Source organism: Bufo gargarizans, chromosome 3, assembly GCF_014858855.1.
Source record: "Bufo gargarizans isolate SCDJY-AF-19 chromosome 3, ASM1485885v1, whole genome shotgun sequence".
NCBI classification, from domain to species: Eukaryota; Metazoa; Chordata; class Amphibia; order Anura; family Bufonidae; genus Bufo; species Bufo gargarizans.
In genome coordinates, this window is record NC_058082.1 from 205,888,451 (window position 1) to 205,913,950 (window position 25,500).

A 25,500-nucleotide genomic window follows, 5' to 3' on the forward strand; every position below is an offset into this window, starting at 1 on the left:
ACCTTGCGGGCCACTCGCTTCATGGCCGTTCAGCAGGATGGTAGAGGAATGCCCCCAGAAAAGTATTGCCTCAGGGCCGGGTAGGATGCAGGGGCCTCAGGATGGTGAAGGATTATATCATCCGGTGCTCAGGAGCTCCCGCTTGTGCGTCCTGCTACATTGCCGGCCAGGCCCCACCACTGCTCTCACTTTTACATCCTAACAGCTCCAGCACATGCCAAGGAGTCTTGATATCTCCCCACCCACCTATCTCTGATTGACAGTTTGTTTCCAGCTGAATCAACAGCAGGTGGGTGGTGAGAGCCTGGAGCTCATGGGGACTCCTTTGGCATACGCTGGAGCTGTGTAGAACAAGATTTTTAGCAAAATGGAGTCAATTAAAGAAAGTGACCCAGGATTTTGCTAAGGAGACCTGTCGCTACTTTATGTTGCCCTTAGTAAGGACCCCATAAACTGGTGATAGTATTGCTGATCTGTCCTTAGGATAGGTCATCAATATCAGATTGTTGTTGTCCAACTCCCAGCTACTTAAAGGGGTACTGCAGTTTTTTAAACTGATGATCTATCCTCAGGATAGATCATCAGCATCTGACCGGCAGGGGTCTGACACCCAGGACCCCCGCCGATCAGCTGTTTGAGAAGGCAGCGGCACTTCATGAGCGACGCAGCCTTCTCGCTGTTTACCGCTGGCCGAGTGACGTCACGACTAGTATCAACTTGACTGGGCAGGGCTAAGCGCCATTCAAGTGAACAGAGCTTAGCCCCGCCCAGGCCATTGAAACTAGTCGTTACGTTACTGGGCCTGCGGTAAAAACAGTGAAAAGGCGGCGGCACTACTGCCAGCGCCTCTGCCTTCTCAAACAGCTGATCGGCGGGTGTCCCGGGTGTCGGACCCCTGCCGGTCAGATGCTGATAATCTATTCAGAGGATAGATCATCAGTTTAAAAAAACTTCAGAACCCCTTCAAGTGCTGCAGTAATGTGGCATGGCCACTGCACAGTGAACGGAGCAGTGTAACTCCGCCAGTCGGGTAATGATTACTTATCCTAAGGATAGGTCATTATAAATTAAGTCCTGGAAAACCCCTTTAATAAATGTGGTGTAACATGTGGTGTAACATATGTCTCCTTGGTTCCTGCTTTTCTTCTCAATGGTTTAAAATTTGACAACTGAAGAGAAAAGTTACACATCTGGGGCACTTTCTAATGTGTGTAAGTCACATTTTAGGAAAAAACTGGTATGAACTCATGGATCCATGTGGACCACTGATCATTATTGGACCATTCCAATATAATAAACTAAATATCAGAACCTACAAGGGAAACTAAACAGGTACCCGCAGAGCCATGGGCACACTTTACAAGAAAACTATTATCACTGAAAATGAAATGCTGTCATTTTCGATGTGTTTCCAAGATAAAAGCCAGAGTAAAGGTAACATGAGGAAAATGCGGATCTTTGAATAAATGTATTCCTGATGATACTCCCTAGACTCTGCACAGAGCTCCTTATAGACAAACACAGACACATGTATCATGAATGTTGTTAATGTGTGTAGACCGGGTATGTGCTGCCAACCAATGTGAACTCCATGGGGACGAACAGTGATATTACCGATCGTTCTTCCTACGATTGCTTAATGTCAATGGCAGTAAATGAGCATGATTGACATGCCTGTGTAAAAGGACCCAAAAGGTGACCTGATCTAGCAGGCAATTATCCAGAACAAACAGCACTGCTTAGTTGAATGGATCCTACTGAGCCCCAGAGGGTAGGTTGTACGATCAGATCAAGAGGGTCCAACACAGGCTGCATGGTTTAGCAGAACTGGCAGGACAACAAAAGTCTCCTGATACAAGAAGTATTAGTTCAGCTCTGCTTATGTGTTTACTTGATGCTCAAATTACCCGCATGGAGGGTTTTTAAAAAGCAATTCACACTGTGAGTTTACTACTATATCCTTGATTTTATTTTATTTTTTAATTGTGTAGTAGTTGTTTTTTGCGGGTACCTTACCGCTGAACCTTTTTTGGATATAAAATACCTCTGCCGCTATTATTCTTGCAGTCACTTGTTTGTGTATACTGTATATATCAAACCCAATAGAAAAAGAACTGGATCTCACACTATCAACAGCATTAAAATATAACCTCATATAATGATGTGAGACTACCATCGCCCCATATAACAGATGCATAGTGAAATGTCCCTATAGACGTCTATTGTGCAGATGTGGGTCAAATATGTGTCCTATTGGTATTTAGGTTTACATCTGGATACCCTTTCTTAGGCCTCGTTCACATCCCTGTCTGGAGATCCGGCAGGCTATTCCGGCACAGAGCATCCTGCCGGATCACACAGAATCCGACATCTACTTCACCACTATTGCCTCCAATGAGGTCCGGCAGTGATCAGGCTGATTTATATGCCGTATGCCATATATGCCGGGTTTCAGTCGGCCAAAAAACGCTGCATGCAAGTTGATTTTCCGTCTGGCATTTATGTCTAAGCCAGAACAGCCTGCTGGATCTCCAAACGGAGATGTTAACGAAGCCTAAGTGAGTAGATCATGCAGACGAGGGCTTCTCTGAAGGCTGTTACAGCTGTTGCAGCTTGAGAGAAAGGATCTCATTCAAGCAATGTCCTATTGGTGTTTGTAAGGAAATTGTAGAAATAGAGCTTGGGTCAGACTATTTTTGACTTCTTAGAGGATCCTGAATGAAGCTTCAGCTGTTATGTGACAAGATCCAGCACACACTGTTCAGTATACTGTATAAGTAAACCAGATGGTGCTTACCCTTAAGAGTTTGTTTCCAGTGAAGAGTCTCAAGACTCCTAAAATCTACAGAGCTACTTAAATCAAAGAGTCATCATTTATGAAACTGAACCTTTTAAGGCTTGATTGTTTACAGCTTCTTATATGAACTTGCGCTAGTCTTTTACGTTCTAGGGTCCATAGGAAGTAGACTATTCATTATTGGGTGATAATTAGTAGTGTTGATCACGAATATTTGAATTGCAAATTTTTAGTGCGAATATCGGCACTTCGAGAATTCACGAATATTTAGAATATAGTGATATATATTTGTAATTTCGAATATTTTGAGATTTTCTTTTAACCAGTACACATGATCCCTCCCTGCTTCTAGCTTGTGGCCAATGTGAAGGCTCCAATATCTTTGACTTTAGGAGTAGTGTTGATTGCGAATTTTCATAATGCAAATTTTTATCGGGGATTTTTCAATTGCCAATTTCCGCAATCAAGAAAATAATGACTGGAGATATCTCTATATATGGCGAATATTCGCCCAAATATTTTTGAAATATCACAAATTTGAATATTGCCCCTGCCGCTCATCACTAATAATTAGCACTCAAAAAGTCCATTCATAGACAATTATTATTGCAATATACAGTAGCAGTCCCGCAAAGGAATTCACTCCTTTTTTGAGGTTGCTGTTTTTGCTAATGAAAGTTAGTGGCACTACCTGTTGATCAAAAATCAAAAGCTCTTGGGCATCTGGCTTTCCTTTTAAAACAGTGTAAACTATATGCATCTATACATATTTTTAAAGGGAACCTGTCACCGGGATTTTGTGTATAGAGCTGAGGACATGGGTTGCTAGATGGCCGCTAGCACAGCCGCAATATCCAGTCCCTGTAGCTCTGTGTGCTTTTATTGTGTAAAAAAAACGATTTGATACATGTGCAAATTACCCTGAGATGAGCCCTGTACATGAGATGAGTCAGGGACAGGACTCATCTCAAGATAATTTGCACATGTATAAAATCGTTTTATTTACACAATAAAAGCACAAAGAGCTATGGGGACTGGGTATTGCGTATGTGCTAGCGGCCATCTAGCAACCCATGTCCTCAGCTCTATACCCAAAATCCTGGAGACAGGTTCCCTTTAGGGTTTCCATTACATTTTGTAACAAAGGACAGTAGTAATGCAATAAATATATATATAAAAAAAGAAAGAGCAAAGAAATAATATTGGTTTGACCTCTTCACTGCAATCACGCCATTACACAATGTGCATAGCTAATATCCTTTCCTCCCAAAGACTACACCTTAAAATCAATGAACTAAATAATGGACAAGAAGAGAAAAGAATGCATAAAATTCATACATGCTACATTTACCTGTAGTAGTAACTGGTTAGGTAAGCGTTACAAACCACACTTGAGACCTTCAGAATGCCTGTATCATGCAAGATTAATCAAGTCCGTTGTGAAATTAGAAGATGGAATTGTTGACTTCTGGAGAGGGACTACTCGGTTACTGGCAAAGGAAAAAACTCTGGAGATGGTAATACAGATTCTCTTACCAAAGAGAAAAGCACACAGACGACACTGCCGAAGAACTTGCTCCCCTCACCAGGTTTGGTATTTTTTTGCTTCACTGTCTCTGTCATTTCTGTGGGAGTTACAAGAACAGTCAAGCAAGTGTGCTTGCTGGGAGTTGTAGTTTCACAGCAGCTGGCGTGGCGAAGGTTGCTGATCTCAGCTATAGAGTCTGGGGATAGATGCAGTAGAAAAGGAAAGGGCCGAAGATGTCTTGGTAGAAAACTCTGTCAACTGAAGTCATCATGGCGGTTTGGGCCAGATGAAGAAAAGGAAAGAGAATGGCCCAGATTTACTATGAGTAAGATCTCATGCCCACGTCCGTTACCTGGCCGTGGCAGTATTGCGGCCCTCTATTAGTTCTTGTTAGTTCTCGTGTGGCAGCCTTCACGTCAGTGTCCTTGTCTGGAGCTCCCCGGTAGAGGCAGCTGCAGTAAACAGGTCCTAGTGGTAGTGTCAGTTTTTGTACTTTTAGGTTGTGTGCTGGCCGTGTGCATCATGGATGTGGACCCATTCACTTGAATGGGTCCGCAATCCAGAAGGTGCAGTGCGGAACAGAGGCTCCAAACCCCACGGAGTGCTTCCGTGGGGTTTCTGTCCGTGCCTCCGCACCGCAAAAAAGTATTGCAAGCACTACTTTTTTCAGTGCTGACCGTCGGATGTGGGCACGGACCCCATTCAAGTGAATGGTCCGCGTCGGAATACGGCAGCCCTACGGTCAGTGCCCGTGCATTGAACTGAAATTTGCGCTCCGCAGCACAGGCCCAGCCGGCGCACGTTCGTAGTGCATGAGGCCTTAATCTGGGTGAGCATTTAGACTGGGAGTTTTTAAATGCTCCAGAATGACAAGATTATATTGACGGCAACTATCAATGAAAATTGTAGAAACAGCATCTAGTGTTGTGATTGTATCTTCTTAGTTGCGGCATGACCAGGGAGTAGGAATATACAGTATTGACATATTCTGTTCTCAGGGACTGAATTACTACAGGTAATATCTTACAAAGTGTAAACTCAAACAATACCATTCTCTTTCAATAAACTGGTGGAGATATGTAATACTTCTTATACCCACAGCTACAGCCAGGAGGTGGCACCATTGTCATAGTTTTATATATTTTTTTTGCTTACTATTCCCTAGATTAAATATTTAAAGGGAACCCGTCAACAACGTTATGCTGCCCATACTAACGGCAGCATAAAGTAGAGACAGGTGAGATGATTTCAGGGGTCTGTTATTTATAAGTTAAAAGTAAGTGGTTGCCGAGAACCAGCATCACAATCATTGCAGACTGGGCCTGGAAAAGAGTCCCGGCCACCTGAGAAGAGTCCTGGTTATTCATGAAGTCCTGCTCTCTGCCCACCTGCTGATGACTGACAGTCTTCTACCTAGTTTTCTCGCTTTCTGTCTAGGAGAAAACAGCCAATCATCAGCAGATGGTGAGAGAGCAGGACTTCATGAATAACCAGGACTCTTCTCAGGTGGCCGGGACTCTTTTCCAGGCCCAGTCTGCAATGATTATGATGCTGGTTCTCAGCAACCACTTACTTTTAGCTCATGAGAGACACACCGCTGAGATCAGTATTTCTGTCACTAATTTATGCTGCCCTCAGTGAGGTCAGCCTAAAGTTGATGACAGGTTCCCTTTAAAGGGCATCTGTCATCAGGCTCATCAGTATCTAACTAGGCACAATGCCTGGTAGGGCTGCCCCATCTTATTTAACGCCTACCTTTCTCCTCCCATTCCAATGCAGCATTCAGGAGAAATATTCTTCTTTAACAATATGCAAATTAGTCCTTAAGTGCACCACCACTAGCCATTATGTGCACCTTACCTCCTTCGCTCTGCTTTACAAACCACTCCCCTTCTACTTGATTGACAGGACTAGACGGCTAATTCATCATCTCACCAGGCCCTGTAATCCTGTGCCATTCAGTTCATCCTTGGCGCATACGCAGTAGTCTACTTTGGGATGGGGCCAAGACAAAAAGATGTACTACTGATATGCTGAGAATGAACTCCAGGCTGGCTGGCGATTTGTATGCCTGGTCCTGTCAACCAAGTGAACAGGACAGTATGTTTCAAGGCAGAGTGGAGGGGATGTGCAACTTAGAACTGATCATTATATGTTCTGCTTTACTAATTGTTTTAAAACGAAAATTATGATGATCCCAATAAATACATAAAAGAATGTCACCGCAACAGATGGTGGAGGGGGGGGGGGGGGGTGGGGGTAGACTTTTAATCAGCTGGGGCTCACCTACAAGGCATTGTCCCTGGTTTGATAGAGCTGCCCCTTTATGTCCCTTAGGCTATATTTATACCTGCGAGTCGTGTGACATTTATTTCCGTCATATGACAGATTCCGTGCTGCCATTTTTTTATGGAACAGAAGCATGGGAAAAACTAGTACAGATGTGAATATAGCCTCTAAATGAATGAGGTTAGTGTAGAGTTGACCATTTTGTTCAGTGTAGGCTGACTTGAATTACTCCTTGGTGTAGTGTATGAAAGTTCAGAGTAGCACCTGTCAGCTGTGCTGTTTGTACAGTAGTATTATATATAGACTGGCACATACTGGGAGCGAGTAGACATTGCGGCTGGTTCTGAGCTGGAAGCAGTGGGAGATCTTACTATGGGACCTCTATTAGTTCTTGTTAGTTCTCGAGTGGCAGCCTTCACGTCAGTGTCCTTGTCTGGAGCTCCCCGGTAGAGGCAGCTGCAGTAAACAGGTCCTAGTGTTAGTGTCAGTTTTTGTACTTTGAGGTTGTGTGTCGGTTTTCTCTATTCTCAGACTCTTTGGCGGATCATATCTGATGACAATAAGGAGAGTAAACTTTTTGGGGACGTTGGCAGACATAGCCTCCACCTTCATGAGCACATTACAGATTAGCAGTTTTTGTGACGTCATAGTGGGTAGTGTAGTCATTTAGTCTTTTTGTGTTATATAAGTGGTTAATGTACAGTAGCAATCATAGTAATGTTAGCATAGAGTTCAATGTCCCTCCAGGCTGCTTTACTAGAAACTTTTTTTTTTGCAGAGTCATGACTTGATGCAGCAGCTTAATAGACGGAGGTTATAGGAGGTTAGGAGGTTATAAGAGCCGGTGTCATTGCTTCTCACCCACAGGTTCAGAAACGGGCGTCATGATTATACTATTCTACAAGTAACATGGACAGACCAGCAAAGGAAAAATGGACCATCAGGTACCAGCACAGCCTGCCAGTACTCAAGCCGTTCCGCACCACACACAGGTAAGCCTGCTTTGTATGGGTCAGTCTGAAGGATGTGGGGAACATGTTGTTTCACTGGTTTATGGCTGGCAGCATCAGCTGTATGTTACACAATACATAAAATGTGTAGTACAATGCATAAAACCGCTATAGGACATACTTTAAATATAAAGCATGCAAAAAGTTATATCAGTGAAACTGCTTAATGTATAAACCCAATAAACTGAGTTTCTACCCAGAACAAAAAGGTCATTGGTAGCAAGCTACAGCAGTTTCTGGGAAAGCTGGGTGACCGTTAACAGAATTGTTTATGGGGAATTAAATCTCTTTAGAATAAATGGCATTGTTTTATTTGCATGGGTTGGGATGAAATGCTTAAATTTAAGCGAAAGTTGCCTGTGCATATGTTCTTTTGTAGTTGTGTAAAATGAATACTATAAGTTCAGTGGGAACAGGAAAAAGGCAGAGGAACTTTATTAATATAGTAGAAGCCATGAAACATTGGGCAGAGCCCTGTCTATAGTGCCAGATGGGAAACATGGTGCATACTGCTAAACAGTGTCATTGCTTGCCAGCACTTATTAACTGGATTTATGGTATACATGATAAACTTATATCATGCCATAATGTATACTGTAGTTATTGCCTTTACTGTCATCTATGTAAAAATATGTTTCAGGCACCGACATCCGGTTGATAATGCCGGCTTATTTTCCTTCATGACTATAAATTGGATTACTCCACTTGCAAGAAAAGTCGCCAGGCTCTCTAAACTTCATATAAATGATCTTTGGGGTCTGCCATCACAAGAGGCGTCAGAAATAAACAGCTGGAGGTAAGTCCTATCTATAGGATTGCGGGTTGTTCCATTCTGTTTGTCCTATCGGCCAGTGTTTATTAATGTATCTTTCTGGCCATCAATTATTAGATATTAGGATAGGTCATCAATATACTAGATGCATGGAGGGGGTTCAGGGGTTACTGCAGTGCTGCTTATTCACTTCACTGGGGACAGGACGGGATGGAGCTGTGTAGTTCCACTGCCAGAGGTACAACTGATCAATGGGGGGTGTCTGATCCCCATCGATCAGATATTGATGGGGAAGCACAGTGGCTTAGAGGTTAGAGCTGGTGCCTTGCAATGCTGAGGTCCTGGGCAGTGGTGTACATAGGGAAGTAAGGTCCCCATAGCGAGCATCAAACCAGGCCCCCCACACAGAACAGAAGGGTTTCTGCCTAAAGCCTTTTCAGTGACCCTTGGGCCATTTTTCCACTGCTTCATTTGCTAAAAGTTGTTCCTTTAGAGCAGGGGTGCACAACCTGCGGCCCGGGGGCCACATGCGGCCTTTGATACCATTTTGTTTGGCCCCCAACCATCTGGTAACAGACATGTATGTCTGTGTTTTGTGGCTGCTCAAATGCATTTTTCATGAATTCTTCCATTAGATGGAAGTCCTGGAACTGTAACTAGATATTATTGGTATACAGGTAAGACTCGAAAAATTTTAATATTGTGCAAAGTTCATTTATTTCAGTAATGCAACTTAACAGGTAAAACTAACATATGAGATAGACGCATTACATGCAAAGCGAGATATTTCAAGCCTTTATTTGGTATAATTTGGATGATTATGGCTTACAGCTTATGAAACCCCAAAGTGACGATTTTGAGGTCCTCTTTGCTCAGGGGGTATGGATTAATTAGCTGACTAGACTGTGACACTTTGAGCCTAGAATATTGAACCTTTTCACAAAATTCTAATTTTAAGCTGCATTAATGCAATTCCTTTAATTTGCATTACTGAACTAAATGGACTTTTGCACGATATTCTAATTTTTCGAGTTTCACCTCTATACTGTATGTTCAATATGCCATAAATACAGGATTTCAGTTTTTAATACCTCTTTAAATTTTATTTTTGGCGCTTGACATTGGTTCAGTCTGACAATGTGGCCCCCACACAGAAAACATTGTGCACCCCTGCTTTAGAGGGTAGACTCCTGACCAAGTTTTCACCTCTAGTAGAAGAGGAGATTATTCAAACTGGGCCCCCTCTTACCCTGGGCCCCATAGCAGTTGCATGGTCTGCCGTTATGGTAGTTACACCCCCGGTCCTGGGGTCTAATCCAACCAAGAACAACATCTACATGGAGTTTGCATGTTCTCCCTGTATTTACATGGGTTTCCTCCCATACTCCAAAGGCAATGGCAATGTCTATAAAGTGCTGTGGAATATGTTGGCACTATGTAAGCAAACAATAAACTAAAAACTAAGCTTATTCTGATGCTAGGCCATCAGTGTAAAAATCCTGGAATACCTCTTTAAAGGTATTCTCTGGGAATACCAAATTTTTTTCTGATACCCCCAGCCTGCCTCCAATATTGAACGATTCATAGTTACCTGCTCCCCGCTGCTCTGGTAGTGTGCACTGGCTCCTATGTGTCCATCTAGCGGTCCATGGTTTGTTTCCTCTCCCGCAAGGGCATGGTCACCTGCTCCACTGCAGCCATCCACTGGTTTCAGTAGTGACGTGTCTCTTGTGGACATGTCACTGTAGAAGTCACTGAGTTGAAATATCAGAGTGAAATTCCTATTAGAAGCTCTGATATGCAAGGGAGGCATTTTAAATGGTCAGTTTGGTCATATGATCTGCAGTTGACAAAGTAGTGTTGCACTCATCTGTCCTCAGACTGATATCTGAGTTAGATTTCAAAGCACCATATTACAGAACTTTACCAATTTCATATGTTACCCATCTGTGATATAACATTAATGTTATCAGTGCAGGTTCTTGTGAGTTACATTTTTCATTCCTAAACAACTCATGGATCACTAAGAAATGCAGATGAACAGAATAAACTTGGGCTATTGCTAAGGGAGTTATGTAAGGTGACCCACTGGTCTACACCCTTTAACCTCTATACAGGGATCGGAACTCCACTGCAGGAGAACCACCAGGCTGCTACCTCTTGGAATAGTCTCTTCTCAGTAGACTCTTGACCCATGGGGGTCAAGAGACACCAGGGCGAAAAGTAGAGGGGCAGGGTCAGACTGGCTCACCAGAGTACCAGATGATCCTCTGGTAAGCCCAAGCTCTGATAATATTGGACCTGTGTATACACAGAGGGTGAGCACTCAGAATCATTTAATCTGGTGGGCTCAAGGGATTTTGGTCCAATGCTGCTAAAAGGTCAGGCAAAACCATAGTCAGGGACAAGCCAAGGTCCGGGTAAGCAGAGTTTGTGCTATCCAAAGTCAGTCCAACAATCAAGGCAGGCGGGTCAGGTTAAGTATGGAGATCAGGCAGAGAAGGGTCAAACTGGAGACATGAAGAAGTCGATTCATGGGAGAGAGAACAAAACAAGTAGTGCAGACAACTAGGGAACTTGAACCTATTGCTCTGGAACCTTTAAACACGAGAAGGTGGTTTACCCTAAGGCGGCCACCCATTGGCTTGGGGGAACTAAGGTGCACGCAGTGGCCCTTTAAGAACTGGAGAGATTGCGCACCCTATGGGCAAAGAGATGCAGAACCGGCAGAAAGGAGAATCCCGCCACCTGCATTGAGTGGATCTTCACACTACCTTAAAGGGGTTTTCTACAGGGCTGTGGAGTCGGAGTCGAGGAGTCGGAGTCGGAGTCAATTTTGGGTACCTGGAGTCGGAGTCGGCAAAAAATGAACCGACTCCGACTCCGACTCCTACTAAATTTAAATTGGAATAAAAAAATAAAAAAGCAAGTTTAAATGTCCGAATTCATAAACAGTTATAATTAATGACTTCTCTACTGTAAGAATAAAGGTCAATGCATGCAGTGCCTCACGTAACCGCAAAACAAACGCGTTCAGTGATGTGAAGAAGCATGCTTTTCATATGCTTCACTATATGGTACGCAATGCACAATTAGGAGTGGCAATACATATACTTTGCATTGTGTTGTGTTCTGATGTTACAGGGAACACAATGCCCATGGTTTACCTAGCCTCTCACTGATAAGGGATTAAGTAAATATGTGTTTTGCAGGACTAGAGACACTTGTATAAGTGAAGGGAATGGAGGGTCAATAGTTCAAGACTGAAGCTGTAAACCATGGATGTCAAACTCATGGCCCTCCAGATGTTGCAAAACTACAACTCCTATCATTCCCTGATAGCTGTAGTATGCCCAGGCATGATGGGAGTTGTAGTTTTGCAACAGCTGGAGGGCCACGAGTTTGACATCCCTGCTGTAAACCATTGGAAAAACTGCTGTCATTCAGCTAAGGCTATAAAACGTGTAAACTCAGAATGTTATCTTAAACTTTAAACATGACTATGGGATTCTTCTAGGGAAATCATGTTTTAAAATAAATGTCCCTTCTTGGATCCTCCCACTGCCCTGTCTTCAGCAGAAGATCAGCACACAAAGGAGAAGGCAGCAGCTTCTGCCCAACTACCTCTCTGTGCAAGAAGAGCTTAGAAGAACTTCTTTCTTTCCTTCAAGGAATGTATAAAATACATTTGCATATTAAATACAGAGGAGTCGGAGTCGGGGAGTCGGAGTCGGAGTCGGAAGTACAAAAAACTGAGGAGTCGGAGTCGGAGCATTTATCTACCGACTCCACAGCCCTGGTTTTCTAGTCTCCTGAAAATTTACCTCCCCCAATCAGTTGCCATAAGGTTTAGGAAACAGCCAATCAGTCGGGGTGCAGGGTGTCGGACCCCCACCAATCGGATAGATCATCACCAGTCCACTGCTTGCTCAGGACTGGAACCTATGGGGCATTTTACAGGCCACAGAGCATCCAGTCACTCACTATCCATTGACAACACTCTGGCCTTGCTAAGCTGTACTACTCAAGAACTCCTGGACCTCTGGGTCTCAGCTTTAGAAGACCCTCCATGTAGCTTCCACTCAGGAACTCAATCACTTGCTCCAGCTTCCAGCCCACCAACACGCTTCTTGGTGGACAAGCTTATGCCTACTGCTGTCTCGGGAACCGCATGCGGTCTCACCACCCACTCTGGAGAAGATTTATCAAAACTGGTGTAAAGTAGAACTGGCTTAGTTGCCCATAGCAACCAATCAGATTCCACCTTTCATTTTTCGAAGCTCCATTGGAAAATGAAAGGTGGAATCTGATTGGTTGCTATGGGCAACTAAGCCAGTTCTACTTTACACTAGTTTGATAAATCTCCCCCTCTATGTCTACCACTGAACACTATCCCTATACAGATTCCCCTCTGTCCCCTCCTTCCAGTGTTGTGGCACAGTGCTTCATCCACACCTATATCAGCATTTAGGTCTATCTTGGCTAAAGTTGATGCTTCACAACACAGCATGGAGAAGGTTTTTCTGATGTTCTGAATAGTCTTATCAATAGAGCTTAACGGTTGCATTAGAAGAGCGGGCTTGTTTCCGTAAAAACATAAATAGTTTCTGATAATCTCAAGATACTTTGGTAATAATCACATGGTTCTTTCACATCTTGGCACCTGAACAGTCCCAATGAATCTGCAGAAAACATAACCTTGAACTGAGCCGGCACCTACGTTAAATAGAGCAAACAATGGAGGAAGTTATTCTGTAAGAATAAAATCCACCATATTCACTGAGGAACTATAGTCGTGTAACTCATAGAAAGTAAAATGTAAATAATAAATTAATGTAACCTTCCAAAAATATTAGGTCATTGGGTTTAAGTTGTAAGAACCTACAAACCCTGAATTTACATATATATTAGGGAACTGCTTTAAAGGTTTCTTTCGGGTGTTTAATAGGATAGGTCATCGATATCAGAGAAGGAGTCCAGAACTCGTCTGTTCAGTGGTTTGTAGACGCAACAGTCTCCTCGCAGCTTACCAAGCACAGTGCCGCCTATTGAATAGCATCTGTGCTTGGTATTGCAGCTCAGACCTATTCACTTCAGTGGGATCGATCTGTGCCTAGGCCATGTGACTGATGAATGTGACATCACTGGAGTCTTGCATCCTCTTCAAACAGTTGATTGGCAAGGGTGCCGGGAGTCAGACCCCCAACCATCAGATATTGATACCTTATCCCTTCAATAGGGTTTTTCCTGTCTCTCGATATTAATGGACAATCCCAGGCCATCAATATCAGTTGGTGGGGATCCGAACCTGGCATCCCCGCCAATCAGCTGTTTTCAGCACCCGCCAGCACTGGCCACAAAACAGAGGACAGAGCCGGAAGCAGAAGACTTCATCCATTGTGAACTAGCTGTGTCAGGTTACTGCATGTCAGCTCCCAAAAAGCTGGCAAAAACAGCAGATCGTGGGGGTGCCCAGTGTCGGGGCAGCATACATTTGTGAAGGATACCGTTAGGTCACTTACTGGAATGAACCTAGTCATTTTGCTTAAATTGATAGTGAGTAGCTCCAGTGCAAACCTAGCAGAGGAGTCTGCTCAATGCAGAGCGTGTGCTAGGGAGTCCTCATATTCTAGAGTCCCTCTGCCGGTAGTTCATGTTATGTATTGAGCAGACTCCAGCGCTCGGCTCATACTTGAGCTGCCCAAATTCTATGGGAAATATGAAATGCAGTATTTTTTCTACCAGTGTTTTTTTTTTATTCAGCATATTGAAGCAATAGCTATAGAGAAAAAAGGTAGAAAATAAAATGTCATTCAAACACTAAAATATCACCTAAAAAGTCCATTAAAAAGAATGCGGTGTGGCAAAATCATAAGCAATTTTTATTGCATTTTTGCAGTGGCTCTAAAAAAACACCAGAGCAAATTTGTGCATAAGGGAAGCCATGAAGTGCAATATGCTGATGGGTTTATAGACAGTTTTTAACCCCACTCCCCCTCACTGCATGCTATTATAGGAACGATCACTCTTTGGGAAATTCCCCGATATATCCTTTAACATACCCCACTTTACAAAAATTTAACTGTTATTACTGTTTTTTTTTTTATATACTTGGAATTTCAGAAATGCTATAAAAGAATAAATAAGTAAACTTGCTACAGTACACATAAAGTGCAATATATTTGTATTGTGACTACTATGTTTATTCTTCCTACAGGCTACAGAGACTTTGGGAAGAAGAGCTCCAGAAGTGTGGGAAGAAGAAGGCATCTCTCACGCTGGTGCTATGGCGCTTCTGCCAAACCAGATCCTTGTTGGCTTTGTTGTCTCTGATTATCACCATGGTAGCTACCTTTATTGGCCCTGTGAGTTCCTATTCTGTTTGTCTAAAAATGAGTGTGCTGTAAAGGTAGTCGCTTTTCTTCCTTGAGTCTTGCTGAATGGCTAAGTAAGATAATAATAGATAGATGGGTGACTATGCCACCACTAGCATAATATATTAGCACAACCTACTTAACCATCTAACAGATGGAAAAATGCATGACGACAAATAGAGCACCGAAAGAACCATAAAGGGACACATATAAAATATCAAATCTTTATTTAGTAATCATCCACCATAGGGCCCAATCAAAGTGGCCAACTGTGGATATACTAATAGCAAGCGGCTAAAGAAAAAGAAAATAATCAAATACCTTGGTAGTCAACCAATGAAGAGATCGGACCTCTGGTCAGCTGGGAGCGCACCCCGACGCACGTTACGCTCCTCCCCTTGAAAAAGCGGAGCGAAACGTGCGTCGGGTGCGCTCCCAGCTGACCAGAGGTCCGATCTCTTCATTGGTTGACTACCAAGGTATTTGATTATTTTCTTTTCCTTTAGCCACTTGCTATTAGTATATCCACAGTTGGGCACTTTGATTGGGCCCTATGGTGGATGATTATATACATAGCAGTTGATATATTAGTTGGAGTTACCTTGGGAAATACGTCACCATTGCTATGTATAGAGCATTAGTATTAGTGGGGATCGGGTACCTTGTGGTTTAGCAGGGGAGCTGCTTGTCGCAGCGCTTGCCTGCACTGCTGCTATATTTTATCATTTATTTTAGATTAAATGAGTTGTTGTAATTATTGATTACTAAATAAAGATTTGATATTTTATGTGTGTCCCTTATGGTTTTTTGTCGCTTTAGCATAATATAGAAACGACTAGTCAAGCATCTGAGAAATATACCTTATATCCTAAATAAGTAAAGAACAGGAACCTTGCTAAAAAAAAAAGTGCTCAAACTAAAAAAAAAAACTGACAAGGGATACCTCTAGGAGATTCTTCACCAGAATTTAGATTGGAGGGACATATAGTATCTTGTACAATTTTGGGACATTTGGTGGGGAGATTTATCAAAACTGGTGCAAAGGATAACTGGCTTAGTTGCTTATGGCAACCAATCAGATTCAACCTTTAATTCTTCAGAGCATCTTTGGAAAATGAAAGGATTATTCTGATTGATTGCTATGAGCAACTAAGTCAGCTGTACAAGTTTTGATAAATCCCCCTTTATGCTCTTAATTGTTGCCTCTCTCTCTACAGGCCATCTTCATCCGTGCACTACTTGAGTACGCAGAATCAACGGAATCGAATCTCCTTCATGGGCTATTTGTAGTATTTGGTATTTTTACAGCGGAGCTTGTAAGATCTTGGTCTTTTGCACTTTACTGGGCAATGAACTACAGAACAGGAATTCGACTAAAAGGAGCCGTTTTAGCTCTGGCTTTCAGAAAGATCCTGAAACTTAAAGTATCTAAGGATATTACAACGGGGGAGGTAAGTTAGCTCCTGAATAGAGAAAATTCAGCGTCCAGTTGTTGATCAAGTCTTTATGGCTACATTTATATTTTCAAGTGTAGATACAGAAAAATTAAGAAAAACAAAATGGATGCGCCAGAACTGGCTATGACCTGGTTTAGAAAAACATTCCAAGGGCCTTATTAGATCATTCTGAGTAAATTCCTATGTAGTTCCCCATCTGAGACCCCCAATAGTTAGCAGAAGTGTATCTTCAAGATCCCGAGCCCCCATGCAAAATCTGTCTCAAGGTGCCCCATCTATCATCTGCGTTCTATGATACTGACATCTTCTTATGTGGCAGAGGGATCTTTGGGTCATCTCAGGATCCTGGGCCCAGAATTGACTTGAACCTCTGCACCCCTTGTGAAGACTTGCTACCTCTCTTTAGAAGGACATGGCCTGTCTGTGGATTACATGGACAGCCCAGTAATATCAATGGACATTGTACAATGCTTTATTTCTCCTGAGATGGACTACAGGGAAATTGAACACTTGCTACTGTCCTCCCCACAGCTGATCTCTGGAGCGTCCAGCAGCAAGAAACCCTGTAATCAGCTCATCGGGGACACTTCTAACAAAAAGGCAGTGATTTCATGATACACATGATTGTGCAATGACCAGATGAATAGTACATAATGTAATGCTGGCGTGGCCATTACAACTTGTTCCAGCTTTCAGGTCATGTGAAACTTGGTAGATAACATTCCATTTCCATTCTCATCAGCTTTATATACATGTAGGTTAGTGTAGGTCATAGTGTGTCTTATTCTTTAATATACCTTATTTATCTAAACTGATGAGTAGGCATTTTGATAATCGCTATAGTGTATGACTATATGATGGTGTATATGACTATGTGATGGTGTATATGACTATGTGATGGTGTATATGACTATGTGATGGTGTATATGACTATATCATGGTGTGTTTTCTTCCAGCTAGTTAACATGTGTAGCAGCGATGGCTATCGATTATATGAAGCTACCACAATTGGCTGTATGCTCGCTGCTGGTCCTTTAATTGCCCTCTTGGGAATGCTGTACACTGTATTCTTTCTGGGACCCACAGCACTGATAGGTTCTGCTGCATTTATCTTTTTTTATCCATTAATGGTAAGATTACTCATCTGTCTAACCTATTATATGTCTATACATTCATTTCCAATACTATTATTTTACTCCTTTAAATTTGTTTTATATACTATTGATTTAATTTATTATATCTATCTATCTAATTACCTATCTCATGTCTGTCTATCTATCTATCTATCTATCTATCTATCTATCTATCTAATGTCTATTTATCTGTCTATATCTACACTGACCAAAAATATAAATGCAACACTTTCGGTTTTGCTCCCATTTTGCATGAGCTGAACTCAAAGATCTGAAACATTTTATACATACACAAAAGACCCATTACTCTCAAATATTGTTCACAAATCTGTCTAAATCTGTGTTAGTGAGCACTTCTCCTTTGCCGAGATAATCCATCCCACCTCACAGGTGTGGCATATCAAGGTGCTGATTAGACAGCATGAATATTGCACAGGTGTGCCTTAGACTATCGACAATGAAAGGCCACTCTGAAATGTGCACAGTTTTGCCTTGGGGGAGGGGGGGTCAGAAAACCAGTCAGTATCTGGTGTGGCCACCATTTGCCTCACGCAGTGCAACACATCTCCGTCACATACAGTTGATTAGGTTGTTGATTGTGGCCTGTGGAATGTTGGTCCACTCCTCTTCAATAGCTGTGCGAAGCTGCAGAATATTGGCAGGAACTGGAACACGCTGTCTTATACGCCAATCCAGAGCATCCCGAACATGCCTAATGGGTGACATGTCTGATGAGTATGCTGGCCATGCAAGAACTGGGATGTTTTCAGCTTCCAGGAATTGTGTACAGATCCTTGCAATATGGGCCGTGAATTATCATGCTGCAACATGAGGTGATGGTCGTGGATGAATGGCACAACAATGGGCCTCAGGATCTCGTCATTCAAAATGCCATCAATAAAATGCACCTGTGTTCGTTGTCCATAACATACGCCTGCCCATACCATAACCCCACCGCCACCATGGGCCACTCGATCCACAACGTTGACGTCAGCAAACCGCTCACCTGTCATGGCCTCTGTTGTGTGCGCCGTGACACGGTTTCCGTACATGCTGTTGTTAGAGCATGTAGGTGGCTCCTCCTTTCCCCTGGGTCCTTCTCTTTCTGGTGCTGGAGGGGTTAATTATCTGGCTGGTGTGGATTTAGGTGTGTCTTGGGTGTGGCTTCTTGGCTCTTTATATGTTGTATTGTTAACCTGAGGTCAGTTGCCTTCAGCCTTTGTGTGAGCTGGAGTGCTGCTCCTATCCTGGATATACCATCTGTACAGTGGGACGGGCCTCCACATCAATGTCACCTTGATGTCTCCCCTATGTTCCCTCATGTCTTTAGGAGTCAGGGCCAGGATTAGGATGGCTTTAGGTGGTGACCTGCTCCTTTTTCCTGGTGTCCAGGCCTAGCTGCTCCTACGTTATACGGGCAGGAGTTTTCCCCCACTCCCCACCGTGACATCACTCACACGACGCCACACACTCTGTCTGCCATTTGCCCTGAACAGTGAAAACCGGGACTCATCTGTGAACAGAACGCCTCTCCAATGTGCCAGACGCCATCGAATGTGAGCATTTGCCCACTGAAGTTGGTTATGACGATTAACTGCAGTCAGGTCCAGACCCCGATAAGGACGATGAGCAAACCGATTGTTGCTGCAGCTGTCCGGGGGGTTGGTCTCAGGTGATCATAGAGATGAACATGCTGGATGTGGAGGTCCTGGGCTGGTGTGGCTACACGTGGTCTGCGGTTGTGAGGCCGGTTGGATGTACTACCAAATTCTCTGAAAAGGCTTTTGAGATGGCTTATGGTAGAGAAATGAACATTCATTGCACGGGCAACAGCTCTGGTAGACATTCCTGCAGTCAGCATGCCAATTGCACGCTCCCTCAAACGTTGAGATATTTATGGCATTGTGCTGTGTGATCAAACTGCACATTTCAGAGTGGACTTTTATAGTGGACAGTCTAAGGCACACCTGTGCAATATTCATGCTGTCTAATCAGCACCTTGATATGCCACACCTGTGAGGTGGGATGGATTATCTCGGCAAAACAGAAGTGCTCACTAACACAGATTTAGACAGATTTGTGAAGAACATTTGAGAGTATTGGGCCTTTTGTGTATGTAGAAAATGTTTCAGATCTTTGAGTTCAACTCATGCAAAATGGGAGCAAAACCGAAAGTGTTGTGTTTTTATTTTTGGTCAGTGTATTATCTATCTATATCTATCTATCTATCTCATGTATATACAGTATATCTATCTATCTATCTATCTATCTCATGTATATCTATCTATCTGTCTATATCTATTATCTATCTATCTATCTATCTATCTATCTATCTCATGTCTATCTATCTCTCTATAGCTATTATCTATCTATCTATCTATCTATCTATCTCATATCTATCTTTCTATCTACATGTACACTACATTCTCTTTTATTTGCCTTTAGATGGTTGCATCAAAACTAACTGCATATTTTAGGAAAAAATGCATCGGAATCACAGATCAAAGAATTCGAGTTATGAATGAAATCTTGACCAGCATCAGATTTATTAAGATGTATGCTTGGGAGAAAACATTCATGTGCAGTATTCAAGGTAGGCTCTATTTGGTATGCAGTGTAGAACTGTGCAGGCTGTATTATGTTATTGTTGGAAATATTTTATACATTCTTGATCACACTACATTTTATTTTATATTTTTTTGCTCTTTCTTGGCTAAACTGGGAGTTCAGGATAGGCCTCATGCACACGACTTTATGTATTTTGCATTCTGCAAACTGCGGATACAAATACCATCCGTGTCCATCCCGCACGTTTCTCGGTCCCTATTATAGAAATGCCTATTCTTGTCTGCAAGATGGACAAGAATAGGACATCAGGACACAGCGGAATGGCTGCACAGATGCAGACAGCACACAGATTTCATCCCTGTGCTCTATGCATTTTTCATGGTTCCATAAAGAGAATAGGTCAGTGTCCGAACCGCAAAGAATGCGGATCAGACGCAGACTAAAAATACGGTCATGTGGGAGGCCTAATTTCTATAGTTTGCCATTTATAGGATCCAATAGAGACTTAGGATGTAGGAGTATATAGTATATCTGCATTATTCTGTATGGAATATGGGGGAGATTTATCAAACTGGTGTAAACTAGAACTGGCTTAGTGGCCCCTAGCAACCAATCAGATTCCAACTTTCATTTTTCAGAAATCCTTTGGAAAATGAAAGGAGGAATCTGATTGGTTGCTATAGGCCACTAAGCCAGTTCTAGTTTACACCAGTTTGATAATTCTACCCCTATGTGTTTAAAGGGTTTATGTCACCTGAAAAATGGGTATTAGGCTGGCAGAGATTAGCGATGTGCTAATGTCAGCTGAACATAACTATATTAGTGCCATCTCACTGCCTAAAGCCTTTATTGAGAAAAACAAACTTTTATAATATGCTTAATACCCATTTTTCAGGTGACAGAAACTCTTTAACCGCTTAAGGGCTTAGGGCGTACCGGTACGTCCTAAGTTTAAATTTACATTGCGGCGCGGCGGGGGTTAATTGTGACAGGATGCCCGCTGAAATTATTCAGCGGGCATCCTGTCACAACGCTGGGGGAAGTCCCGTGACCCCCCTGTATCGGCGATCGCCGCAAACCCCAGGTCAATTCAGACCTGCGGTTTGCGGCTTTTACCTTATCCGGCGGGCGGCGGTGCCATCGGGTCCCCATGCGGCTGTGGGGGGGACCCGATGGCATGGAAGGCAGCGCAATGTCTAAGGAAGGCATCGCGCTGCCTTCCGGTGAAGAGCCTGTGAGATCCAGCCCCCTGGATCTCACAGGCCCCGGAAGCTGTATCAGTAATACACACAGTATTACTCATACAGCCAATGCATTCCAATACAGAAGTATTGGAATGCATTGTAAAGGAATATACCCCCCAAAATTAAGTTTTCCTCCCCAAAAATTAAAAGTTTCAAGTAAAAATAAACAAAAATGTCATTTTCCCCAAATAAAGTTAAAAAAAATTGGTAAAAAATAGGGGGGAAAAAAAGTATACATATTTGGTATCGACCAGCTCTATAAACATATCACATGACCTAACCTCTCTGATGAACACCGTAAAAAATAAAAACTGTGCTAAATAAACAATTTTTTTTTTACCTTACATCACAAAAAGTACAACAGCAAGCGATCAAAAAGGCATTTGTCCACCAACATAGTACCAATCTAACCGTCACCTTATTCCGCAGAAAATGAGCCCCTACCTGAGACAATCGCCCAAAAATTTAAAAAACTGTGGCTCAGAATATGGAGACACTAAAACATAATTTTTTTGTTTTAAAAAAGCTGTTATTGTGTAAAGCTTACATAAATAAAAAAAAGTATACATATTTGGTATCGCCGCGTTCGTATCGACCGGCTCTATAAAAATATCACATGACCTAACCCCTCAGATGAACACCGTAAAAAAAATTAAATAAAAACTGTTCTAAATAAACCATTTTTTGTCACCTTACATCACAAAAAGTGTATTAGCAAGGGATCAAAAAGTCACACGCACCCCAAAATAGTGCCAATAAAACGCAAAAATCATACCCTACCCAAGGTAATCGCCCAAAAACTTAAAAAATTATGGCTCTCAGACTATGGAAACGCTAAAACATGATTTATTTATTTTTTTAAATGAAATCATTGTGTAAAACTTACATAAAAAAAAAGTATACATATTAGGTATCGCAGCGTCCGTAATAACTTGTTCTATAAAAATATCACATGACCTAACCCTTCAGGTGAATACCGTAAAAAATTAAAATAAAAACGGTGTAAAAAAAGCAATTTTTTTGTCACCTTACATCACAAAAAGTGTAATAGCAAGCGATCAAAAATAGTGCCAATAAAACCGTCATCTCATCCCGCAAAAATCATACCCTACCCAAGGTAATCGCCCAAAAACTGAAAAAATTATGGCTCTCAGACTATGGAAACACTAAAACATGATTTTTTTTACTTCAAAAATGAAATCATTGTGTAAAACTTACATAAATAAAAAAAAGTATACATATTAGGTATCGCAGCGTCCGTAGTAACTTGCTCCATAAAAATATCACATGACCTAACCCTTCAGGTGAATACCGTAAAAAATTCAACTAAAAACGGTGTAAAAAAAGCAATTTTTTGTCACCTTACATCACAAAAAGTGTAATAGCAAGCAATCAAAAAGTCACACGCACCCCAAAATAGTGCCAATAAAACTGTCATCTCATCCCACAAAAATCATACCCTATCCAAGGTAATCGCCCAAAAACTGAAAAAATTATGTCTCTCAGACTATGGAAACACTAAAACATGATTTTTTTTTGTTTAAAAAAAGAAATCATTGCGTAAAACTTACATAAATAAAAAAAGTATACATATTAGGTATCACCGCATCCGTGACAACCTGGTCTATAAAAATATCACACGATCTAACCTGTCAGATGAATGTTGTAAATAACAAAAAATAAAAACGGTGCCAAAACAGCTATTTCTTGTTACCTTGCTCACAAAAAGTCATATGTACCCTAAACTAGTACCAACAAAACTGCCACCCTATCCCGTAGTTTCTAAAATGGGGTCACTTTTTTGGAGTTTCTACTCTAGGGGGGGCTTCAAATGGGACACGGTGTCAAAAAAAACAGTCCAGCAAAACCTGCCTTCCAAAAACCGTATGGCATTCCTTTCCTTCTGCGCCCTGCCGTGTGCCCGTACAGCGGTTTACAAACACATATGGGGTGTTTCTGTAAACTACAGAATCAGGGCCATAAATATTGAGTTTGGTTTGGCTGTTAACCCTTGCTTTGTAACTGGAAAAAAATTATTAAGATGGAAAATCTGCCCAAAAACTGAAATTTTGAAATGGTATTTCTATTTTCCATTAATTCTTGTGGAGCACCTAAAGGGTAACAGCGTTTGTAAAATCAGTTTTGAATACCTTGAGGGGTGTAGTTTCTAGAATGGGGTAATTTTTGGGTGGTTTCTATTATGTAAGCCTCGCAAAGTGACTTCAGACCTGAACTGGTCCCTAAAAATTGGGTTTTTGAAAATTTCAAGATTTGCTTCTAAACTTCTAAGCCTTGTAACATCCCCCAAAAAATAAAATATCATTCCCAAAATGATCCAAACATGAAGTAGACATATGGGGAATGTAAAGTAATAACTATTTTTGGAGGTATTACTATGTATTATAAAAGTTGAGAAATTGAAACTTGGAAATTTGCAATTTTTTACAATTTTTGGGTAAATTAGGCATTTTTTTATAAATAAAAATGAATAAATTTTTTTTACTTCATTTTACCAGTGTCATGAAGTACAATATGTGACGAAAAAACTATCTCAGAATGGCCTGGAGAAGTCAAAGCGTTTTAAAGTTATCAGCACTTAAAGTGACACTGGTCAGATTTGCAAAAAATGGCCAAGTCCTTAAGGTGAAATAGGGCTGAGTCCTTAAGGGGTTAAATTGCAAGTGCACAAATACAGTAAACTCAGACAACAATTTCAAATGTACAAGTGAAAACCAAATTGATGAACCACCTTAAAGATGTTATCCTACAATTAATATAAAAAAAATGAAAATCAGACATCATATAGTACATGACAATCTCATTCTAACAAAGCTAGAACCAGCCCTGTACCCATTTATTGCTACAATTGCTCTACTAAAATTATTTTCTACATGGCGGCAAACTAAGCTTAAGGTGCCATAAATACAGCCATATGCAATGCAGGAAAATCCCACAATACAAAATAATAGTAGACTGCATTAATCAGAATTAATACTGAAGCGTTGTTGGTGGGAGACCAATAATCACTGTATTATTTCCATGGGAACTAGGATTTTTAATATGCTGCACATTATGTGTTCTAACAGCGTATCCATTTTTTCTTTGAGGATGAGGAGATGGCTATGGTTTTCCATTTCTTTGCAACAATAAAATTCATCACCAGATTGATGTATTTCACTACAATTCTTTTAGGATTTGGATACATGAACCACTTCTTGCAATATTTATTTTAATACCTGACTGTGTATGGTATCCGAAGAATGCCAGCACTAACAATGAGTTATTAAGGATTTTTTAGACAAAGTCAAAGCACTAACAATGAGTTATTAAGGATTTTTTAGACAAAGTCAAAGCACTAACAATGAGTTATTAAGGATTTTTTAGACAAAGTCATGATTTAAATATTTTTTTTTTTTAATTATACAGTATATATTGCTTGTCTCAACTTGAAAGGGTTTTCTGTTTTTCTGCTACTGATCGGTTTTCTGTTTATTTGATCGGTGGGGGTCCGACACGTGGGACCCCACCAATCAACTGATTGAGAAGGCACCGGCTCTCCATGAGCGCTGCGGCCTTCTCCGTGCCTACCAAGCATAGCACCGTACATTGTATAGCTGCTGTCCTTGGTATCGCACTCAGCTCCATTGAAGTGAATGGGGCTGAGCACGATACAAAGCATAGCCCCTATATAATGTACAACGCTGTGCTTGGTAAGCTGTGAGAAGGCGTGGCGTTCACAGGAGTGCCGGTGCCTTCTCTAACAGTTAATCGGAGGGGGTCCTGGGTGTCTGACCCCCACCTATCATGAGGATAGCTCATCAGTAGTAAAATTTGAGAAAACACCTTTAACATAGCTATCATATAATTTGTGTATAATTATTTGAATGGTACGCAAGGTATTTACCAAACAATTGGAATAGTGAAATGTAATTCTCTTGGACTTTATAGAATATTGTCTATTATAGGGTAATAATTATTAATAATATAATATTCTTTAATATAGGCTAATAATTATTATCATTATTATTAATATTAGATTGTTTATTAAAGGATAATAACTGATAATATAATTCTTTTGTAGCTATCAGAAGGGCCGAGAGGGTTTTGTTGGAAAAAGCTGGATACGTGCAGAGTGTTACAACAGGGATAGCCCCTGTGGTGGTTGTGGTTGCTAGTGTATGCACTTTTACATTGCATATGGCTCTTGGATATGATCTGACAGCTCCACAGGTAGGTATGAGATTAATATTACATCTGTGCAATAGGTAAAGTCTTCTTCAAGGCTTGTGTCTAACAAAAGTTATGACATTTTAGAAGTTTTCATTGCT

The 25,500-nt window shown here is 41.5% G+C and overlaps 1 protein-coding gene across 2 annotated transcripts in view; it reads left to right on the top strand.

The window, feature by feature from the left end:
• The first annotated feature begins 6,944 nt into the window (after positions 1 to 6,944).
• Positions 6,945 to 25,500, top strand: part of LOC122931157 (multidrug resistance-associated protein 5-like) — a 118,481-nt gene continuing 99,925 nt past the window's right edge. The window contains exons 1-8 of one of the 2 annotated variants that reach the window (XM_044285146.1): positions 6,945 to 7,091; positions 7,482 to 7,606; positions 8,265 to 8,420; positions 14,614 to 14,761; positions 15,988 to 16,221; positions 17,184 to 17,357; positions 19,806 to 19,953; positions 25,254 to 25,402. In XM_044285146.1, the coding sequence (XP_044141081.1) occupies positions 7,524 to 7,606; positions 8,265 to 8,420; positions 14,614 to 14,761; positions 15,988 to 16,221; positions 17,184 to 17,357; positions 19,806 to 19,953; positions 25,254 to 25,402 (1,092 nt within the window). In that variant the 5' untranslated portion in view covers positions 6,945 to 7,091; positions 7,482 to 7,523. The other variant, XM_044285148.1, reaches the window with a different exon arrangement.